The sequence below is a fragment of the Colletotrichum higginsianum genome, chromosome 6 (genome assembly GCF_001672515.1).
Source record: "Colletotrichum higginsianum IMI 349063 chromosome 6, whole genome shotgun sequence".
Taxonomy (NCBI): Eukaryota; Fungi; Ascomycota; class Sordariomycetes; order Glomerellales; family Glomerellaceae; genus Colletotrichum; species Colletotrichum higginsianum.
Window position 1 is genome coordinate 453,682 of NC_030959.1, and position 17,561 is coordinate 471,242.

The 17,561-nt window shown below is 53.4% G+C and overlaps 7 protein-coding genes across 7 annotated transcripts; 5 read left to right on the forward strand and 2 right to left on the reverse strand.

Annotated features, from left to right (window-relative positions):
• Window positions 1-942: 942 nt before the first annotated feature.
• On the forward strand, window positions 943-2,125 carry CH63R_08539 (Aldo/keto reductase; the record flags this gene model as incomplete). Its single annotated transcript, XM_018303513.1, has 3 exons — window positions 943-1,278; window positions 1,339-1,359; window positions 1,430-2,125. 3 exons carry the CDS (start codon window positions 943-945, stop codon window positions 2,123-2,125), a joined length of 1,053 nt encoding a protein of 350 aa, XP_018155536.1.
• Window positions 2,126-3,564: 1,439 nt separating this feature from the next.
• Window positions 3,565-5,166, forward strand: CH63R_08540 (Duf6 domain-containing protein; the record flags this gene model as incomplete). Its single annotated transcript, XM_018303514.1, has 1 exon — window positions 3,565-5,166. The coding sequence occupies one exon, from the start codon at window positions 3,565-3,567 to the stop codon at window positions 5,164-5,166; it is 1,602 nt and encodes a 533-aa protein (XP_018155537.1).
• A 1,680-nt stretch (window positions 5,167-6,846) lies between these two features.
• On the forward strand, window positions 6,847-7,818 carry CH63R_08541 (3-ketoacyl-CoA reductase; the record flags this gene model as incomplete). The annotated part of the gene is made up of 1 exon (XM_018303515.1): window positions 6,847-7,818. The coding sequence occupies one exon, from the start codon at window positions 6,847-6,849 to the stop codon at window positions 7,816-7,818; it is 972 nt and encodes a 323-aa protein (XP_018155538.1).
• A 2,444-nt stretch (window positions 7,819-10,262) lies between these two features.
• CH63R_08542 (Snoal-like polyketide cyclase family protein) lies at window positions 10,263-10,766 on the forward strand (the record flags this gene model as incomplete). Its single annotated transcript, XM_018303516.1, has 1 exon — window positions 10,263-10,766. The coding sequence occupies one exon, from the start codon at window positions 10,263-10,265 to the stop codon at window positions 10,764-10,766; it is 504 nt and encodes a 167-aa protein (XP_018155539.1).
• Window positions 10,767-11,219: 453 nt separating this feature from the next.
• On the reverse strand, window positions 11,220-12,756 carry CH63R_08543 (NADH-flavin oxidoreductase/NADH oxidase; the record flags this gene model as incomplete). Its single annotated transcript, XM_018303517.1, is given in 5 exon segments — window positions 11,220-11,921; window positions 11,926-12,144; window positions 12,204-12,266; window positions 12,402-12,455; window positions 12,544-12,756. Coding segments are annotated over 5 exon segments (1,251 nt in total).
• A 999-nt stretch (window positions 12,757-13,755) lies between these two features.
• CH63R_08544 (uncharacterized protein) lies at window positions 13,756-14,889 on the reverse strand (the record flags this gene model as incomplete). Its single annotated transcript, XM_018303518.1, has 1 exon — window positions 13,756-14,889. The coding sequence occupies one exon, from the start codon at window positions 14,887-14,889 to the stop codon at window positions 13,756-13,758; it is 1,134 nt and encodes a 377-aa protein (XP_018155541.1).
• A 1,769-nt stretch (window positions 14,890-16,658) lies between these two features.
• Window positions 16,659-17,432, forward strand: CH63R_08545 (acetyltransferase; the record flags this gene model as incomplete). Its single annotated transcript, XM_018303519.1, has 1 exon — window positions 16,659-17,432. One exon carries the CDS (start codon window positions 16,659-16,661, stop codon window positions 17,430-17,432), a length of 774 nt encoding a protein of 257 aa, XP_018155542.1.
• Window positions 17,433-17,561: the final 129 nt, after the last annotated feature.

A 17,561-nucleotide genomic window follows, 5' to 3' on the forward strand; every position in this document is an offset into this window, starting at 1 on the left:
TCGGTGACGCGAGACGCGCCTTCAGAGATTACTTTACGCGAGAGATACTTTAAACAGCGCGCAAGGGTATGGTCCGAGCGTCGGCACCGGATAGTGGGGGGCCCTCGCTCCAAAAGAATATCACGTGCTCTTTGAACTCCATCAGACTGCTGGAGATGGTCCAATGGTCCAAGCTCAAGCGGCCGACCCCGTCCCGTCTTTCTGCCCATTGTCAGCGTACCCTCGGATACCTACGCGTATTGAATACTTGTGAGGCACTCATGTAGCAACTGGCTTCAAGACCATTTTACCAGCTTGGCTAGATTCCGCTCAAAGAAAGAGATTGCTTCTATGGGCATGAGTGCTTCCCTATCTAGCAATCTTACATGTTGTATTTTATTCAGCGTTTCCTTTTTGATACCATGATAAAGCAAGAGACACTTTCACAAGGCGGCTTTGCGGTTTTTGTGCTTGGTGACAAACACCCGGGACTTAAACGGATTTATTCCAACAAAGCGAGAGTTTACTCCCGGACAATCAAGCGCTTGCCGACGCCCCAAGCTGCAACACGCTGACCACTGGTCACCCATTAGTAATCAATCCTTCCATCCATGGATGTAACGGCAACGGACCGTGACGTCTTCAGCTGTCGCGAAGCATCTTACCCCGCCAAGATGGTGGTGGGGTTCCTGACTCCCCTCCTGGTGTCCACCCGGAGCTCGTCTCTCTATGAGTCTATCTGATCACGACATCGCTTGTGGACGCATAAACACTCTGTCATCTCAAGAACGTCGATATCGGAGCAAAAAGCCTCATATATAAAACCTCGAAAGCCCGTGCCTCTTTCTGAAGAAGAAGAAAACTCAAGGTTTGTGCCTTTTTCTCCCTACAGCCCTCCGAACAACTTGGCTTCTCCCTCATCTTTGACTCATTCATCTTACTCAGGGATCCCCAGACGTCATCATGCCTCTCATTGCCTCAAACCCCAAGGACCGTGTCATCCTGGGTCTTATGACCTTCGGACCCAAGGAAGCTGACGGTGCCCGAATCACCGACCTGGATACGTATAACAAGGCTCTCGATGTGTTCCAGAGCCGCGGCTACAACGAGGTCGACACGGCCCGCGTCTACGTTGGCAGACAGCAGGAGGCCTTTACTCGCGAAGCCAAGTGGAAGGAGAGAGGATTGACGCTGGCGACCAAGGTCCAGTATCCCGGACAACCCGGCGACCACGCTGCGGCCAAGGTTGTCGAGTCCGTCGAGACGAGCTTGAAGGAGTTGGGAACCGACAGCGTTGATGTGAGTCGAGATCATAACGAGATGTGACCAGTGACGAGAGACGCTAACGTGACCGTCTAGATCATGTACCTCCATGCTGCGGTATGAGTCGCTCAAGTCCTTATATGACCAAAAGGCCAGCGACCAACAGCAACTAACATTTGGCTCGCAGGACCGCGCCACACCATTTGCCGAGACTCTCGAGGCTCTCGACAAGCTCCACAAGAAGGGCAAGTTCGTCAAGCTGGGACTGAGCAACTTCACGGCGTTCGAGGTGGCAGAGGTGGTGTTGACGTGCAAGTACAACGGCTGGGTTCGGCCGACGGTGTACCAGGGCATGTACAACGTCATCACTCGTAGCATCGAGCCCGAGCTGATTCCGGCTCTGCGGCGGTACGGGCTCGACCTCGTCGTGTACAACCCACTCGCGGGCGGGCTGTTTTCGGGCAAGATCAAGTCCAAAGACATTGTACCGAGCGAGGGCCGGTTCTCGGACAACCACGGCACGGGAGGCAACTACCGGAAGCGATACTTCCGTGAGAGCACGTTCAAGGCGCTGCAGACGATCGAGGCGGCGGTGGAGAAGAATGGGCTCAGCATGATTGAGACGGCGCTGCGATGGACGGTGCACCACTCCGGGCTCAAGATCAAGGATGGCAACGACGGCATCATCATTGGCATCTCAAGCGTGCAGCAGCTCGAGGACAACCTCAACCAGCTTGAGAAAGGACCGCTGCCCGAAGAGGTTGTCCAGGCACTGGATCAGGCGTGGGCCATCTCCAAGGCAGACACGACCAACTATTGGCACCTGGACCTCGAGTACAAGTACAACACCCGGGATGCCCTGTTCAGCGCCGGGGCCAAGTGATGCCAGATGAGGGCGATGCGCGAAAGGAGGGAAGCTTTCTTGAGGGGTGAGCTGTCTGGGTAGCTGATGGCCTTTGGCCTTGTAATTCCGGACAGACGGCCGTATCAGATGTCAAAATTGACGCACACGGAGGCGACTTTGTACTCGATGCATCGGGCAGCGCGGGATGGAACGATGTGAGTGATTAGAATGATTCAAACGAGACAAGTGTGCATCTGTAGTGGGCGCATGTGTATGTATGTGTGTGTGTGTGTGTGTCTATGGTAGCGAGCCAATGCCAGTCATGCGACAGTATGCGTGATGGCGTAGGATGGGCTGAGGCTGGTGTTTTGAGGCCCTCATACGCACCGACGCACCGCCGCAGTGGTCCAACTATGATAGCCGGGCACGCTAAGACACGGCGGGTTGCAGACGGACCTCGCGGCGTGGGGCAGTCTATCGGGACGCAGGCGCAGGTGACGGGGCTTGTCACGACGCTCATGACCGCAACTTGTGACGGGCGCGAGATTTGGGCGAGGGGCGTGGTATCTGGGTACCTGGTCTGATACCTCGATAGGGCAGAAGGCTGGACGCATGGACGAGAGCGGATGAGACGAGTGGTGGTCGCGTGTGTGTCGGCGGAGGTCTGTTGAGTTGGTCTCAATTCTCAGTGTGCTGGTGTGCTGGTGTGTACGTATGTGTACCTAGTCAGGTTGGGGCGGAGGGATGTGTGGTGTTGCGTGTGCCTCACCCGAGTATCGTAGAGTGTGTGGGGGCTGGGGGGGATGAAAATGGGACTGGGATGAGAGGAGATCAAAAGATGGGAAAAGATATGGGACCCTTCCGCGCGAACCGCCCCTTCCGGCCGGTGCCAAGTGAAGCAAGCAGCAGCAGTGCAGCAGCAGCAAGTCAGCCAAGTTAGCAGCTCGGCGCTGGCGGGGTTGTGACCTATCAAAAGGCACTTTACTGGGATGAACAGGCTGGAAGTTCTGAAGTTCTGGATGGAGCGGAGGTCCTTCTCAGGTTGCTCGTCACCAACTTCATCAGCAAAAAGGTACACACCGGGTACTTTTCCTCACCAAGACCAAAGGCGCTTTCTGGGTTTGACGTCGTCCCAGCGCAATGCGCACTGGGGATTCGCATCTTTCTGCGTCCCGAGTCTACGTGTTGTATCCACTATCATACACCATCCCACTCACTCACCAGGCCAAAGGTGTCCAACTGAACTCGACACTCGACCGGTCTGTCTCCCAAGCACAAGCACTCACATTCCACTCCCTTCCCTTTTCTCACTCGAGCCTCCTTGCAGCTCCTGCAGCAATTGGTTTTCCCTATTCTAAGTCACTCTTTCTTTGCCTAGTCTTTTTTTAAACTTCTTGTGCTTCTTATCTTTCGCTATTACTCTACTGTTCCCACACCCCCTTTCCCCTACCTGACGCTCTTTTGGTCCATCCCTTCTTATGCCTCCCAGACTCACCACAGGGCCGGACGGAACCCTCAACCTCCCCCATTCGCGACTCGACCATTTCCAGAACCCTCCCTTGAGCGCAACCACATGCGATTCCAACATCTCAGACTACATCGGTAGCGGAACCACCAGTCCTGGACAGAGCCCCGGACTCGACGAGCGCCTGGCCGAGTTTGATGCATTGCGCACCGGCAACGACGAGTACTTCAAGCACCACGACGACGACGACGACGACGACGACGATATGGACCACCGACCGCCCCTCCTCCGAAACCACCACTCCCGCTCGGGGCAGCCTCTCCTCAACTCCAAAGTCGACGACGATGACGGCCGCAATTATTCCACTCGCTCCCGCGGAGCCAGCCCTTTGTTGAGCCCGAACCGCCCGGCCTTCTCTCGCGGCTCTACCATGCGAAACCACTCTCCCTCGACGGCCAACGCCAATGCCAAAAAGAAATACATCTACGCCGCCTTCTTCCTCGTTCTGAGTCTGTTCTCCTTCGTCATCCAGACCGAGCTGTCCGCCTACATCCAGCAGGAGCTGCACTGGGACAAGGCATACTGCATGCTCTACCTGACCCACGGCTCCTGGGCCATGCTCTGGCCGGTCCAGCTGCTGATACTGCGCATCAACAAGCGCAAAACATCGTGGCCCTCGTTCTGGCGCCGACACCGCGAGCTGGTGCACACCACCGCCATCATGGTCCAGAGGCAAGACCTCGACCTGACACGCCCTGGTACGCATCCTCGCACGTCGCCGTGGTTCTACCTCGTCCGTACCACCGCTTTCGTCACATGTGCCCTGACCGTCGCTGGCCTGAGTTGGTACGTCGCCGTTAATATGACGACTCCCTCGGATCTGACGGCCATCTACAACTGCTCGGCCTTCTTCGCCTACGTCTTCTCCGTCCCTCTACTCAAGGAGCCCCTGCGTATGGACAAGTCCCTCGCCGTCCTCGTCGCTATTGCCGGCGTCCTGATTGTCGCATACGGTGACAGCAGCCCTACTGATAACGACGCCGCCCACAACCAAGCTGCCGGCGAGCGTCTGAAAGGAAACCTGGTGATCGGCGTCGGCTCCGTGCTCTACGGTCTGTACGAGGTGCTATACAAGCGTTATGCTTGCCCGCCCGACGGCTGCTCGCCGGGCCGGGGCATGGTCTTCGCAAATACGTTTGGTTCCTGCATCGGCGCCTTCACCCTTACCGTGCTGTGGATCCCGCTGCCTATCCTGCACTGGACCGGCATCGAGGAGTTCGCCCTGCCCACGGGCTACACGGCTTGGATGCTCTTCTTCAGCGTCGTCATGAACGCCACTTTTGCTGGGAGCTTCCTGGTTCTCATCAGCCTGACAAGCCCTGTCTTGTCCAGCGTTGCCAGCCTTTTGACCATCTTCATCGTCGCTATTACCGACTGGTTACGCACCGGCGAACCTCTCAGCGCTGCGGCTCTCCTCGGCGGTGTCATGATTATGATCGCATTCGGCATGCTTAGCTGGAGCACCTGGCGCGAGATGACGGAGATCGAGGCGACCAAGGCCGTGGACCTCACCGACAGCGGCGAGGACAGCGACAGGGATGAACGCGTGGATTAAGTTCGCATTGCATTGCATACACGGTGTTGGCAGATTCCGCACCGACGGCGTTGGGGGGGTCCGGCGGTCATGTTGGTTTTGCTTTTGTGTGTTTTACATATTGCATTGGCATCGTTACAATGGGGGCCGGCGGAATTATATGGCATCGGGATGGACTGCAACGGCATGGTCGTGTCGGTCCTGCTGTTTAGTGTTTTCACTTTTCTTTTCTTCTTTGTCGGTTCGCACTTCGGCATACACTAGATGATTTGATTTTGGGTACAGGGTCACTTGAGAAGCCTTGTTTGGAAAAGCAGCGGGATATCACATTATCCGCCGCAGCTAGACGGCAGTCTCTTTCTTCACGGGACATACGTTTTCAATAGGATTGCGATTGCTGCTCCGCAGCACACAAGCCAAACCCCCACTGACTGACTTTTCGCAAGGGCATATTTACGCTTCTCCCATATCCCAGTAACCTGCCGCAGCCAGCTGTCCTCTTTTGCGTATGTACGCGCAACTCGTCCTCGGCCGCGAGGTAAGTGAGTGGGAATCTTGAAGAGACTGCTGAATTCGATAGATTTGAAACAGGGGGTGCTCCAGCGATGAGCCCGACCCGCCCGAGACGGGATCCACGTCGGGACCCTAGTGTTGTCGACGTAATCCCCCGAAACAGGGTTGACGGCCTGACAGGCCAGTCACGAAGTTCGGAAGTCGGTCCGGCGAGATGGAGAAGACCAAAGTTGAACAGGCGAAATATAGATCTTCCCTCTCCCTTTCCATGTCGCCACCAGGGGCGCGGCCCCCATGAGTTTTCACACTACCCACTCGAGAGATTTGGATCAGAGATGGTTCTGAAGAGCCTGGACAACTTCAGGACGAGGTTGGAATGTAGCGAGGGTGTAGTAAGTAAGGCCGACGACTAGGTTGATATTTGGCTGCAGCTCGCCGCATTCCATGCACGTCGTTCTTGTTGGCGGGGTTGCATAGACTATGATTCCTTGTCGCTGAGATTAGCGACGTGGTATTGCTCTGACTGTTTGAATCGGAGGCCGGTAGCCCGAGGCTGATGAGGTTGACTTCCACCATAGGTAGTCTTTGGGAATGAACAAATGGTCCCTGTCATTCTACAGCCAGTGGTTAACCACACTAAGATGCGTTCGTTTAGCGACATTTGATCCGCGTCCACAGGGGTGGATTCTATTCCGCTCGGCAACCAGCAGCACGTCCCTTTCGTTTTTCTTGGGCGACGACACCCCGCCGTCAGCTCTGGCTAATTTGCCGCCAATCCGGCCGATCTGCCGCCAGTTCTAAACATCTCAACCAAGCCAATCCCATATTCCTCATGCTAAATCGATTCCTAATCCTAACTCGAGCCCTAAACCCAAGTTCTAACCGGATTTCTTTAAACATCTTAAGATGATATCTTTCCAGGATTTTTCCATGGATTTTTTAGGCCGAGAAAGAGAAAAACATGTGTTAGGAGGGAAAGGTGGGGTAGGCACACACGTTTGTATGGAAAATGGCGGCAGATTAGCCAGAGCTGACGGTAGAATATCGATGCACTTTTTCAAGCGCCGTTGAACGAACCCACTGAAACAAAGTTGACTTGACTTTTTCGCAACTTGAGCCGCAGAAAAAACATCCCTCCTACCCTGCCTCTCTTACCGGCTACACTACTACCTCATCAACTCTGCAACCATGATCGACCAGGCCCTCAAGGTCGTCGGCCTCGTCTCGGTCCTGTACTCCGCCTACCGCCTTTACGACGCCCTCGCCGTCTGGATCCTCCCCTCGGTGCCGCTGACCCGCTACCAGAAAAAGGGCCGCCCCTACGAGTCCTGGGCCCTCGTCACCGGCGCTACCGGCGGCATCGGCCTGGCCTGCGCGCAGGAGCTCGCCTTGCGCGGCTTCAACATCGTCCTTGTCGGCCGCAACGTGGACAGGCTCGAGGACGCCCGCGCCCTCATCGAGTCCGAGTGTATGCGCCGCCACAAGAGCGACGTCGCCGTGCGCTTCGTCGTGCTCGACGCCGCCTCGAGCTCGCCGGCCCAGGTCCAGGCCGCTGTCGACGACATCTCCGACCTCGACGTCACCGTGCTCATCAACAATGTCGGCGGCGCGCCGGCGTCGAGCCCGCCCATCGGTCCGCTGCGGAACCTGGCCGCCGGCGATGTGGACGCGCTCCTCGACCTCAACGCGCGCTTCATGGCGCGCTTGACGCACCTCATGTTGCCGATCCTCGCGCGCAACGGGCCGTCGCTCGTGCTCAATGTCGGCTCGCTCGCGACAGAGGGCTTCCCGGGCCTCGTCATGTACTCAGCCGCCAAGGGCTTCGTGAAGTCCTTCACTCGCGCGCTTGCGAGGGAGATGAAGGCCGAGAAGTCGCCCGTGGATGTGCTCTATCTGGGCACTGGGGAGGTCAGGACGAATATCAACGATGTCGCGGTGCGGTCGGGCACGCCCGAGGCGAGGCCGTTCGCCAAGGCCGTGATGGACAGGGTCGGGAGGGCGGCGCAGAGGGGCATGCTGGAGGTGACGCCCTGGTTCATGCACGCGGTGCAGGTGGCGGTCGCCGGATGCATCCCCGAGCGGCTCTGGTTCAAGAAGATCAGGGAGACGCTGGAGGGGAAGCGGCTGGCGTATGAAGAGAAGGCCCGGAAGGATGAGTGAGTGAGGGTCCTGCTCCCGGGCCGTGACGTTGCTTGTGCGAGGCTTTGTTCTGACGGGGAGTTGTGCAGCTACACCGATGATGCTGCGAGAGTGGGGGCATGACGGACTATCTTACGCTCAGGGACCTGGCAGTCAACCGAGTGTCGACCGCCTATGAAGCCTTTACGTACCGTGTGCCTGAACGGTGAGACGGGTGGAGTACGACCTATGCGCTTAACTGATTACAGGCGTTAACTATCCTATAATTTTCCATATTTGCTGCTGTTGAAGAAGCAGCGGATAAGTGACGGGGCTCGATTACGGGCAGTAGAAGGTAGCTCTCGTCAAAATTGTCAATCAGTCCTCTTTTTGGGGCCAAATATGTATCATGGAATGATTTTACTGCTCACAGTTGAGCAAGATTGATTCCGGCAGGCACAGGGTTTGTGATTGCGGCACTCGAACTCTTGCCCAAGAACAAGATGCCGTCCATGTGTCCCCCCCCAGCACAAGTCTGCTTGTTGGTTCTGCAAGCGAAAATTTTCTCTGCTCCACGAAGCAGTTTATCTGCTGTACAGTTTCAAGTTAGTTCACCGCTTTTGTGAAAATAGGCTCTATTCTCTTCGCCATACCTCCGGTGCGTGACTTAATCGATGCAGTGACTCGTGCTCGGAGACTTTCAGCCATCTCTGTCGGTCCCAATCAGTAGTTATGCCAGTAAGGCCTTGGATCGCTTTCACTACTATTGTCAACAGAAGAATCAACCTAACAGATTCATCACTAGATTGTTCAAAAGAAGCAGGCACTTTGTCAAGGCTCTTGCATATCAACACATCTTTGCAAGCGAACAATAAACACTCTGTCCTGCTAGTTTGGTTCGGGTCCTGTTTGGTTTAACGCGGTGGTAAATTTGACAGTGAATAGAAAGTTGAAACTACAGAGTATCAGACACTCACAATTATAGACAAGGAAACAAACTCGAGTTGACGATTCTGAACCCCCAGCTTCAAACTTTGGAACACATAAGGAACCTCGGAAAGATACCTGACTCGTTGCAAACAATCGGTGAATATGCCAATGCATGATCGAGGACTACGAAGATCGCTCAGCGTTGTTGTCCATCAAACAATTGTAACTTTGGGTTCTGTGCTTGATCGTTTACAATAGCTGAGTGGGCCCGCTTTCGAGTTTGGTTCCGACAAAATGGTAGAAGGACTATCACTCAAAGCCCATTGGCAACGGTTACATCGACACCGAACTTAGCCGTAGACAACCAACAGCATATACAAGAAGGCCAACTCCGCCGATGCAACATTGCTGCAGAAGCAAAAAAAAAGAACGCCACGTATTGGAAGCGTTCCACGGATACAAGCATCTGTCTCGGTACGATTCAGGGTTTGCGAGATGGTCATCTGCCCTACCACAGGTGCCTGCTCACGCGTGCCTTGCGGATATAAAATTTGAGTGTTGCTTGCATGCACATCTCAAGATGTCCAATGTAGAAATACCTGATGGTTTAGCTTTTCATTGGCATCGATATCTCATGTTGTTTTGCCAAGTAGGGCGATGCATCGCATCATCCGCAAGATAAAAACGTTTGGAATGTACCTCAGCACTGAGTATCAGACACAGCGGCTAATTGCACATGTCTCTCGGATCGCTTGGTTTTTGGAACCCTGCCGCCTATGATCTATCACGGCAGCAATTTGCTTCCAGAGTCCTTCGTCTCTTTGTCAGTTCGAAATGCCTGTGTCATTAGTAAGTCGACTCGGAACGCATCAACTCAAGAACAAGGAACCGTCCGTCACCGTCTCCACTTCCGAAACCCTCCAAGCCACGCACCACCGGCAGGCCTCGCTCGGCAGGGTGCCGACCAACTGTAGCCTCCCACCAAGGGTCCCCTCTTCTTCCATATTGTCAAGCAAGATCTGGGGTAAATCTTGCATATCGCAACCGACGGTCATACTGAGACTGCACAACCATATTGTAGTCTCAATACCATCAGTTGCGACACCCAAATTCACGCCACGCGGCACCAAGGTGGCCGATGTCACAGTCTGAGTTTAGGGAGGGCATTGCGTTGTTACCCGTTGAAAGTTAGTTGTTCGAGAAGGCCATTAGAGACTAATAAAATGGCCAACACATTGGCGATGATTACAAAAGGCCTTATATCCAGATCTACCTCCCCAGCTAGTGCCGGGCAAGGATGCGTATTAATAAACTTTCTTAGCATTGTGGCACATTACGTACTATGGATGAACTGCTATCAGCTGCAACAGAAAACCTCTCGGGAGAAGAGCAATTTAATATTTATTATTATCGGAGTTCTCTTGTCTCTTGATGTCCGTCTCGACTATAAGACTGCCCTGATTGAAATCCCTTTTGATCCACGCCCCGGCATTGACTCACTCGCCATCAGACTTGAACGATACATCATACTCTCTCCTCAACAATCCGGAACTACGATGCGGGCCTTTTCATTCCTCGCTCTCAGCATAAACGCTTTGGCATGGGCGACGAACGCCGCTGATCCTCCATCTTGCGAGGGTACTACTTCAGCTTCCTCGGCACCCTACTGCCCACCGCGTCCGGCCACACCCGAGGAGCAAAGGGCGATCCTCGGAGAGTTCATGGAGGCTTTCTACGAAGAGCGAAACGCCACGAAGGCCCTTCTCAACCACGTCGCCGAGGATTACATCCAGCACAACCCCAACGCGCTCTCCGGCCGCCAGAACACGCTCAACGTCCTGGCGCCCTTTGTCTCCCCGAGCTCGGTCAACAACACAATCATGCACACGGCCCTGGAGAACAACACCGCTTACATTCACTACCGCATGGACTTGGCGGGGGGAGGGGAGCCCTTCGCGGTCGTGGATGTGTTCAGGTTCGACGGTACTTGCATCATGGAGCACTGGGATGTGGCGCAGCAACGCCCAGTCAATGCCACCAACCCGATCGCAATGTTCTAGGCAAAGCTCGACAGTTGAAGAAGAAAAATACACACATGTGACTTTTGCTGTAAACTGCATCGTTCCTCAATGTCAGTTTTCTTGCCTTATCTAAACGGTGGTTCATTGCATCCTCCGGGGTATCAGAGAATGTGGAGAAACCCCGTATCCGAACTCTCGGCGCCCCTTTGCCAGTCTGACTTCCGAAAAGAGAAGGTGGAATCAAAGACTCGGCAAGTGATTGGCGTTGTCTATGCACAGCATAGAATTGCGCCAAAACTCTACATTGGCTTGTCTGGTCTGCTCTATCAGTTTTGTTACAATGTTATATGTCTCTCACTGTCTTTCGTAGTAAAGGTGATATGCACGTCAAAACTCTCTTTACATTCTACTACTGCAATGCCTCTACTTTGCAGACTGGAGACGGCCACCGTCTGGATTCTCCTTACCAGCAATCCAAAAGACAGCGAACTCTTACTTCGCTGCCTCTTCGTCCTCTACTTCTCCAAAGGGATAATCCGTATAACCATCACTCTCAAACATGCCCGCACTTACATAAAAAGTCGCCGGATTCCAATTGGTCAACCTCTTTCCCAGCCTCAGCTTCGCCACAAGATCCGGGTTACTAATAAACCACCTGCCAAACGTGATTGCGTCCATCTCACCCCTTTCCACCTCCTCAAAGCAGTTCTCGCCATCATAGCTTCCGCTCGCCAGGATCGGTGTCGTCTTCAGTACTTCCTGGAAGTGCCCGAGATGGAGATCCTCGACCGTAGCAGCCACTTTCCCCAACTTGATAGCTGTGTACATGTTTTCCCACTTGGTCTTCTCTTCGAGCAGCAGGTCGGCCTGCGGCTGGGTAAGACATACGTACGCGACGCCTCGTTTCTCGACTTCGCTCAGCACATAACGGTAGTTCGCTATCGGATCCGCATCCAGCGGCACCCAAACCGTTCCCCAAGGGCTCATTCGGATCGACACTCTGGATGCCCCGATAGCGGCGATCACTGCGTCTAGTACCTCAAGCGTGAAGCGAGCTCTGTTCTCTTTGGTGCCTCCGTAAGCATCGGTGCGCAGGTTGACGTTGCTGTTGAGGAATTGGTCTAGCAGATAACCGTTGCCTGACGCCTTCGTCTCATTAGACTCCAGTCTCCTTCTCCAACGGGGTAATGTGACCTACGATTTCGACACAATCGAACCCGGCCTCGATCGCGCATTTCGCAGCATGCACATGGTCATCAATTGTGTCCTTGATATCCTGCAATGTCATCGGTCTGGCTGTCTCGTTAGGCACTTTGTAGCCTCCAGGTGTGGTCCTGTTGAAGTAGCCAATGTTCGTTGCAGAAGAGCTCAATGGCTGGCGGCCGCCGAGCGAGATTGAGACTGCCGCTCGCCCGACCTAATGGTGGTTTTAGATGAGTACCTAAAGCTTGGAATAATCACGAGAGGAGAACTCACATGCCACAACTGGCACGCCATGAAAGCACCCTTGGCATGCACAGCATCCGTCACCTTTTTCCACTGCAGCAAATTTAGCAATGATCTCTGCAAACATCGACGAGGTGAAACACAACCCCGAGAGTTCTTTCGAAAGACAGCCCGTATCAAAAAAGTCTTTTAAAAAAGTTGACAAGATAGCGGAAAATCTGCACGTACAGCCCTCACATGCTCCGGCGCAAACATGCCTGGTGCGCCGTAGTAACCCCCGCCCTGAATCACTGTCAGCCTTTGAACTACTCTATCAAAAAACAATGTTCTCCAGGCATAATACACGGCCAGGAAGGTAGGAGCAACGCACCATCAAACTCGGATGCATCCCCTCAGTTATAAGTAGCCCTCCCTTCGTTGCTCTTTGAGTGTAATACTCCGTAACAACCGAGGTCGGAAACCCACCAGGACAGCGCAGGCGCGTCAACGGCGACATAACGACTCGATGTTCGAGGTTCATTTCTCCGAGACGGAGAGGCGAGAAGAGCTTTCTGCTCTCCCGAGGAGGAGAGGTGGAACCCATGATGCTGGATGACAAGTGCTGTACGACTTGTAGGAGGCGTGTTGCTGAAGCGTCGTGATTTGCCAGACTTCTAATCAGGGGGGGGTAATGATTGCTCATCTACACTATTTTGCAACTTCATGGTGAAAGACTCAGCGCTTTTAACACCGTTACGGAGACGGACTCTCGCGGCTTCAAACGATTTGTTGAGGAGCCCGTACGCCTCAAGTGGAAATCTCCCTACCTCTCAGCCCAGTTGTTGGCTCGCAACTCGTCGATCCGTTGACCACACACACAAGTAAATGATGAGGGCAAGCGAGAACCTGCACCTGCATCGGCATCTCAACATTTCTACATGTTGCGAGAGCTCAAAAAAGCGGATGCCTCGGCAGGCCGTGAGTCACAATCACGTTCCCTAAAAGACACGATTAGTGATCTTGAACTTTAATAATGAATTATGTCACAATCCCGTTCCCTAAAAGACACGATTAGTGATACTGGGGTTTGTAGTGGAGGGATACATGTGCATCTGAAGATGATGGGTTGAGAATGGCTTGTTTCCTCTAAATAAGGGGTTTATTTTAGGAGTCCCTGTACACGGACACGCAGACGAAGCGAAGGCCGCTCGGTGCGGAGTGGAGCGGCCCGGTACGAGACCGGACTAACATTCCGGCCCAGGCTCAGGTCATCCTACTGCCTCACTTGATTAACTCCACTTGTGTGAGACCATCGCGACAAAGTTCCTTACTACTTGTGCGGTCTAACACTAGGATGTGTAAAGGGGCTGTTCATCTAACGAGGTGTTCACAGGCAAATACAAGGCTTCGCGGTTACTTTCTTTTCACTAACGTCAGTCATTTACTTGTTCTGCAACGACTACGTCTGCCTCTACACAGTCCAGGTCTAGGACTCAAAGTTGACAGACATAATACTGCTAAGTAGTCACACCGGCACCATCAGTAAAACAAACAGTCGCTTGTTCGAGTTTTGAATTCTCCGACTACAAGTTGTGTGGAGGCGTTATTTCCAGAAATCCCTCGACTTGTAAGCCTTCTTAGGCCCGCCTGCGGCCGAGTTCTCATCTCTTGGCAGGAGAGCGCCATTCCCCACAAAGCTCGTACTGTTGGCATCGAAACAGTTGGTTGTGGTGGCGTCGCTGCAAAGGTCGTACAGTCTCCTCTCCGAAAGATCGCAGTACTTCATGTCCACGAACGAGACGATGTCGTATCCGACAGAGCGGGGGTCTTCGCAAACTTCCCGAGCCGTTTGCCCCGGGAGCTCGGTCAAGACCAGGTGCTCCGGGTTCATGTTGGAGCCCTGCCTCTTGGACAGCCGTTGTGGTGTGGGCGTGTTGCGCCAGTAGTGCTTTTTCTTAGGCTCGCCCTGTTTTTTGTAGACCATCTTGTCGTATTGGACTTTGTCGATGGCGTCCTCGGGGCTCTCATTGACGCCTTCCCTTCCCTTTTCGAGAGAGTCCATCTTGTATTTCAGGGGCGGGTCGAAAAAGACGATTTGGCCCAACGGCAGGAGGTTCTTCCAGTATGAGAACCGCGGCGTGCTCTCGCAGAGCCAGCGTGGCGAGCTGTTGTACAGCATCAGCTTGTCGTGTGAGGGTATCATGTCTCTGGTATGGAAACTCAAGGCTCGGGCGTTGAAGTTACCGCTAGACTGGTCCGCGTCCAGCCAAACGCACTTTGTCTTGAGGTGGAGGCCGTTGAGCGTCCGCTGGCTGTAATACCATGCCTGGCCGCACAAGGCACCGGTGTCGCCGTAGAAAGCCGCGGTCAGTCGGCCATTGGACACCTGTATCATTGAGATGCAAGTCGCGTCGTTGTCGTGGCTAAGCATCACGTAGTGCGGGTCGGCTATCTTGATGCCGTTTTTGTTGTTCCAAACCCTGTAGGTCGCCTCGGTACCTGCTTCGACCCCGTCACCTTCATACTTGTAGCGGGTTCCGATCAGGTCTCCGTTGTCGTCCCAAACGATGACGGATGGGAAATCCCCTCCGGCATCGTGGTTCTTGCCGCCAGCCCCGGCGACAACCGTCACCCAGGTCTCTGCCACGGGCTTGTCGGGAATTCCGATTTGAACGACGAGATTGGAGGGCAAAAACGTGCCGGCAAGGTTAGCCATAAAACCGATTGCTTTCGACATCGTGTCCTGGATTGATTGATTGATTAGGAAAGGAAAGTCTGCGGCAAGATCTTGCGAGTGGGACAACCAAGTCCCATCCTGGAAGATTAGACCAGGGCTGTTGTCTGCATTTTGAACAAATTTTAAATGATGAGTTCGGTAGTAGGACAGCGCATGCTTTATATCGTTGCGCTCATTTTCCACCTGTCTGCTTGAAGTGGGCGGGCGTATGCAGATTTCTTGATGCAAAGAACCTGTTTTCACGTAATGGGATCGAACAGTCCTTCCTATCGTCTTCGAGTCCATGGACTTCTCGACGCTTGGTAATTCTATGTAATTGATGCAGCACTGAACCACCATTGTCGCACCTTACCCAACAGATGGCCAAACGTTTCATGGAGTAGTCGAATCCGTTGACCGACGGCCGCATGCGGCTTTACCAAGAAACCACCAAGAAATCAGGGGCTGAATTGTGTAAAATGGCTGTGACAGTTGCCTTGCTTCCAAGAAATATCGCAAAGTCCCAGCACGTTACACTGAGTATGAATGATAAGCGTAGGGAGAGCAGTGTTTGGCATCTTTATCCCGTCCTCCCTGCCAATCCCTACCCTGCCCAATGACACTGTGCACAAGTCACAAAGCAACTATAAAACTACTAGGTCATCCAAAGTGATGCCAGTTCCTTAATTATGGTGCTAGAACTTTAAGGTCGTACACTGCCAGTTTATTTGTATCTGTTTGGCATGCTGTTCTTTCATACATGAAAAAGAGCATAGTATCCTCAATAAGCAAACTGCTCGTTCCTTTGACATCAGATCCCCGCAGAGTCAACTACGGGTACCACTAAACAAAAACAAAAAGTCTCCGTGTTGTAAGAAAGATCGATCTGCCCAGTTGCACAAGATCACGCAGAGAATACTAGCTAGTCCGATGTTCCATTTCAGGAAACGAAAGTACGAAAATACGAAACCTGCTTCTCAGAGGACGATCGACAAATTTTTACAATGCATTTTGGTGTCTAAAAAGACATGGAATCCAAAGGCTATAAAATGCTGGCATGTATATTCTCAAGCAGCGAAGACCTAGGCGTTGCGTTTTGCTTGTTGCTGACTAGGTCAGGACTTAGGGAAAGCCTGAATGCACATATGCTGGATACCTAGGTCTATTAAGGGCCAAGTTCATTGTCGCTGAGCACCTAAGTTTTCAGGTCTCAGAAACCAAGTCAGGAACATGTATTATGTGTTAGATACTTCATGAAACCACAGTTTTTGTTCCGTCACCCTTTGATCTGGCACCGTCCGGCTCCAACGCTGCGCGCTAGACATGATCGACGCAGTAACCCAGCTTAACAAATTCTTGGAAGCTTAGCATAGCCAATGACGAGAGTAGTAAAAGGACACTAGACCATCTTTCAAAATTAGGTTACATGGCAGAATCTGTTTGTTTTTGTGCTTAGATACATCAAATATGTCTGTTAATTATTAGGTGGTAGCCTAAATGGCTGGTTATTATGCGAAAATAGCTTTGTCTAAATGACACGAACGAGATAGATATCCATGTCAGATACCTCTCCTTACCTTCTTACCTGCCTCAAATAGCTGGCGTCGGTTTGCGGCACAATACTACCCCGCTTCGTTGTCACTACAGACTACGGTGCGTTTTAGGCTGCAATCAAATCCAAACATTACAACACGGCACTGCTTCCTGTCTCTTTTCTTACCCAAGCACCAAGCCACCCCCTCTGGTACCTCTTTCCTGGAATCTGTTCTCTGCTGTCCTCCATCCTTAACATGAGCCGTCAGGATGCCAAGCATACGCCTCTATCTGTCTCGCTCTCTCCCATCACGGCGGACGATGTACCGGCTCTCTTGGAGTTGCACAGCGCGGCCTTCAAGACGGACCAGTTCTCGAATTTGATGCTTCTCAACCGCGACGCGAACGCCCACCAGGCGCTCATGGACAAGTCGATACGGCTCTGGATGTCCGACCCCGCGGCCAAGCTCACCAAAGCGGTGAGCGCAGATGGGCACGTCGTCGGCTGGTCGTGTTGGATCGTCAAGACCAGATACCCAGAGAAGTCCACGCCTACTCGAGATCCGGAACCGGAAACAAGAACAGACACCACCGCAGCACGCCAGGACCAGGTCGAGGCCGACACCCCGGCAGAGCGGAAACACCAGGATCAGAGCGCGCCTCAGGATCCCGCGCGAGTGCTGGGTGGGCTCATGTACAGAGACATGACTTCCTGGGAGGACAAACACCTCCGCGGCAAAAGGTACATGGTGCTGCAGGCGCTGGCGACGGAACCGCGCTCCCAGCGCCGGGGAATCGCGACCAGACTGGTTCGGCACGGGCTCGAGGAGGCCGACTCCCAAGACCTTCCGTGCTGGATCCACGCCTCCCCCACGAGCTACAAGCTGTACGCGAAGGCTGGGTTCGAGGAGGTCGGCAGGAGCAGTTATGACTTGGACGAATGGGCGCCGGGGGACAAGGACGGAAATCAAGGTTGGGGAGTGTACACATTCAGGTACATGTTCCGACCAAAGTATAGTACTGCCGTGTGAGATGGCCTCTGGATGTGGGTTTATCGGATATGCTGCTTCATCAGGCCACCACAAAGTTATGAGGTTGCCTTGGTTGTAGTTTCACGAGATAGTCGAATAGTCTTCAACTACCTCTGTAGCCAACTTGTG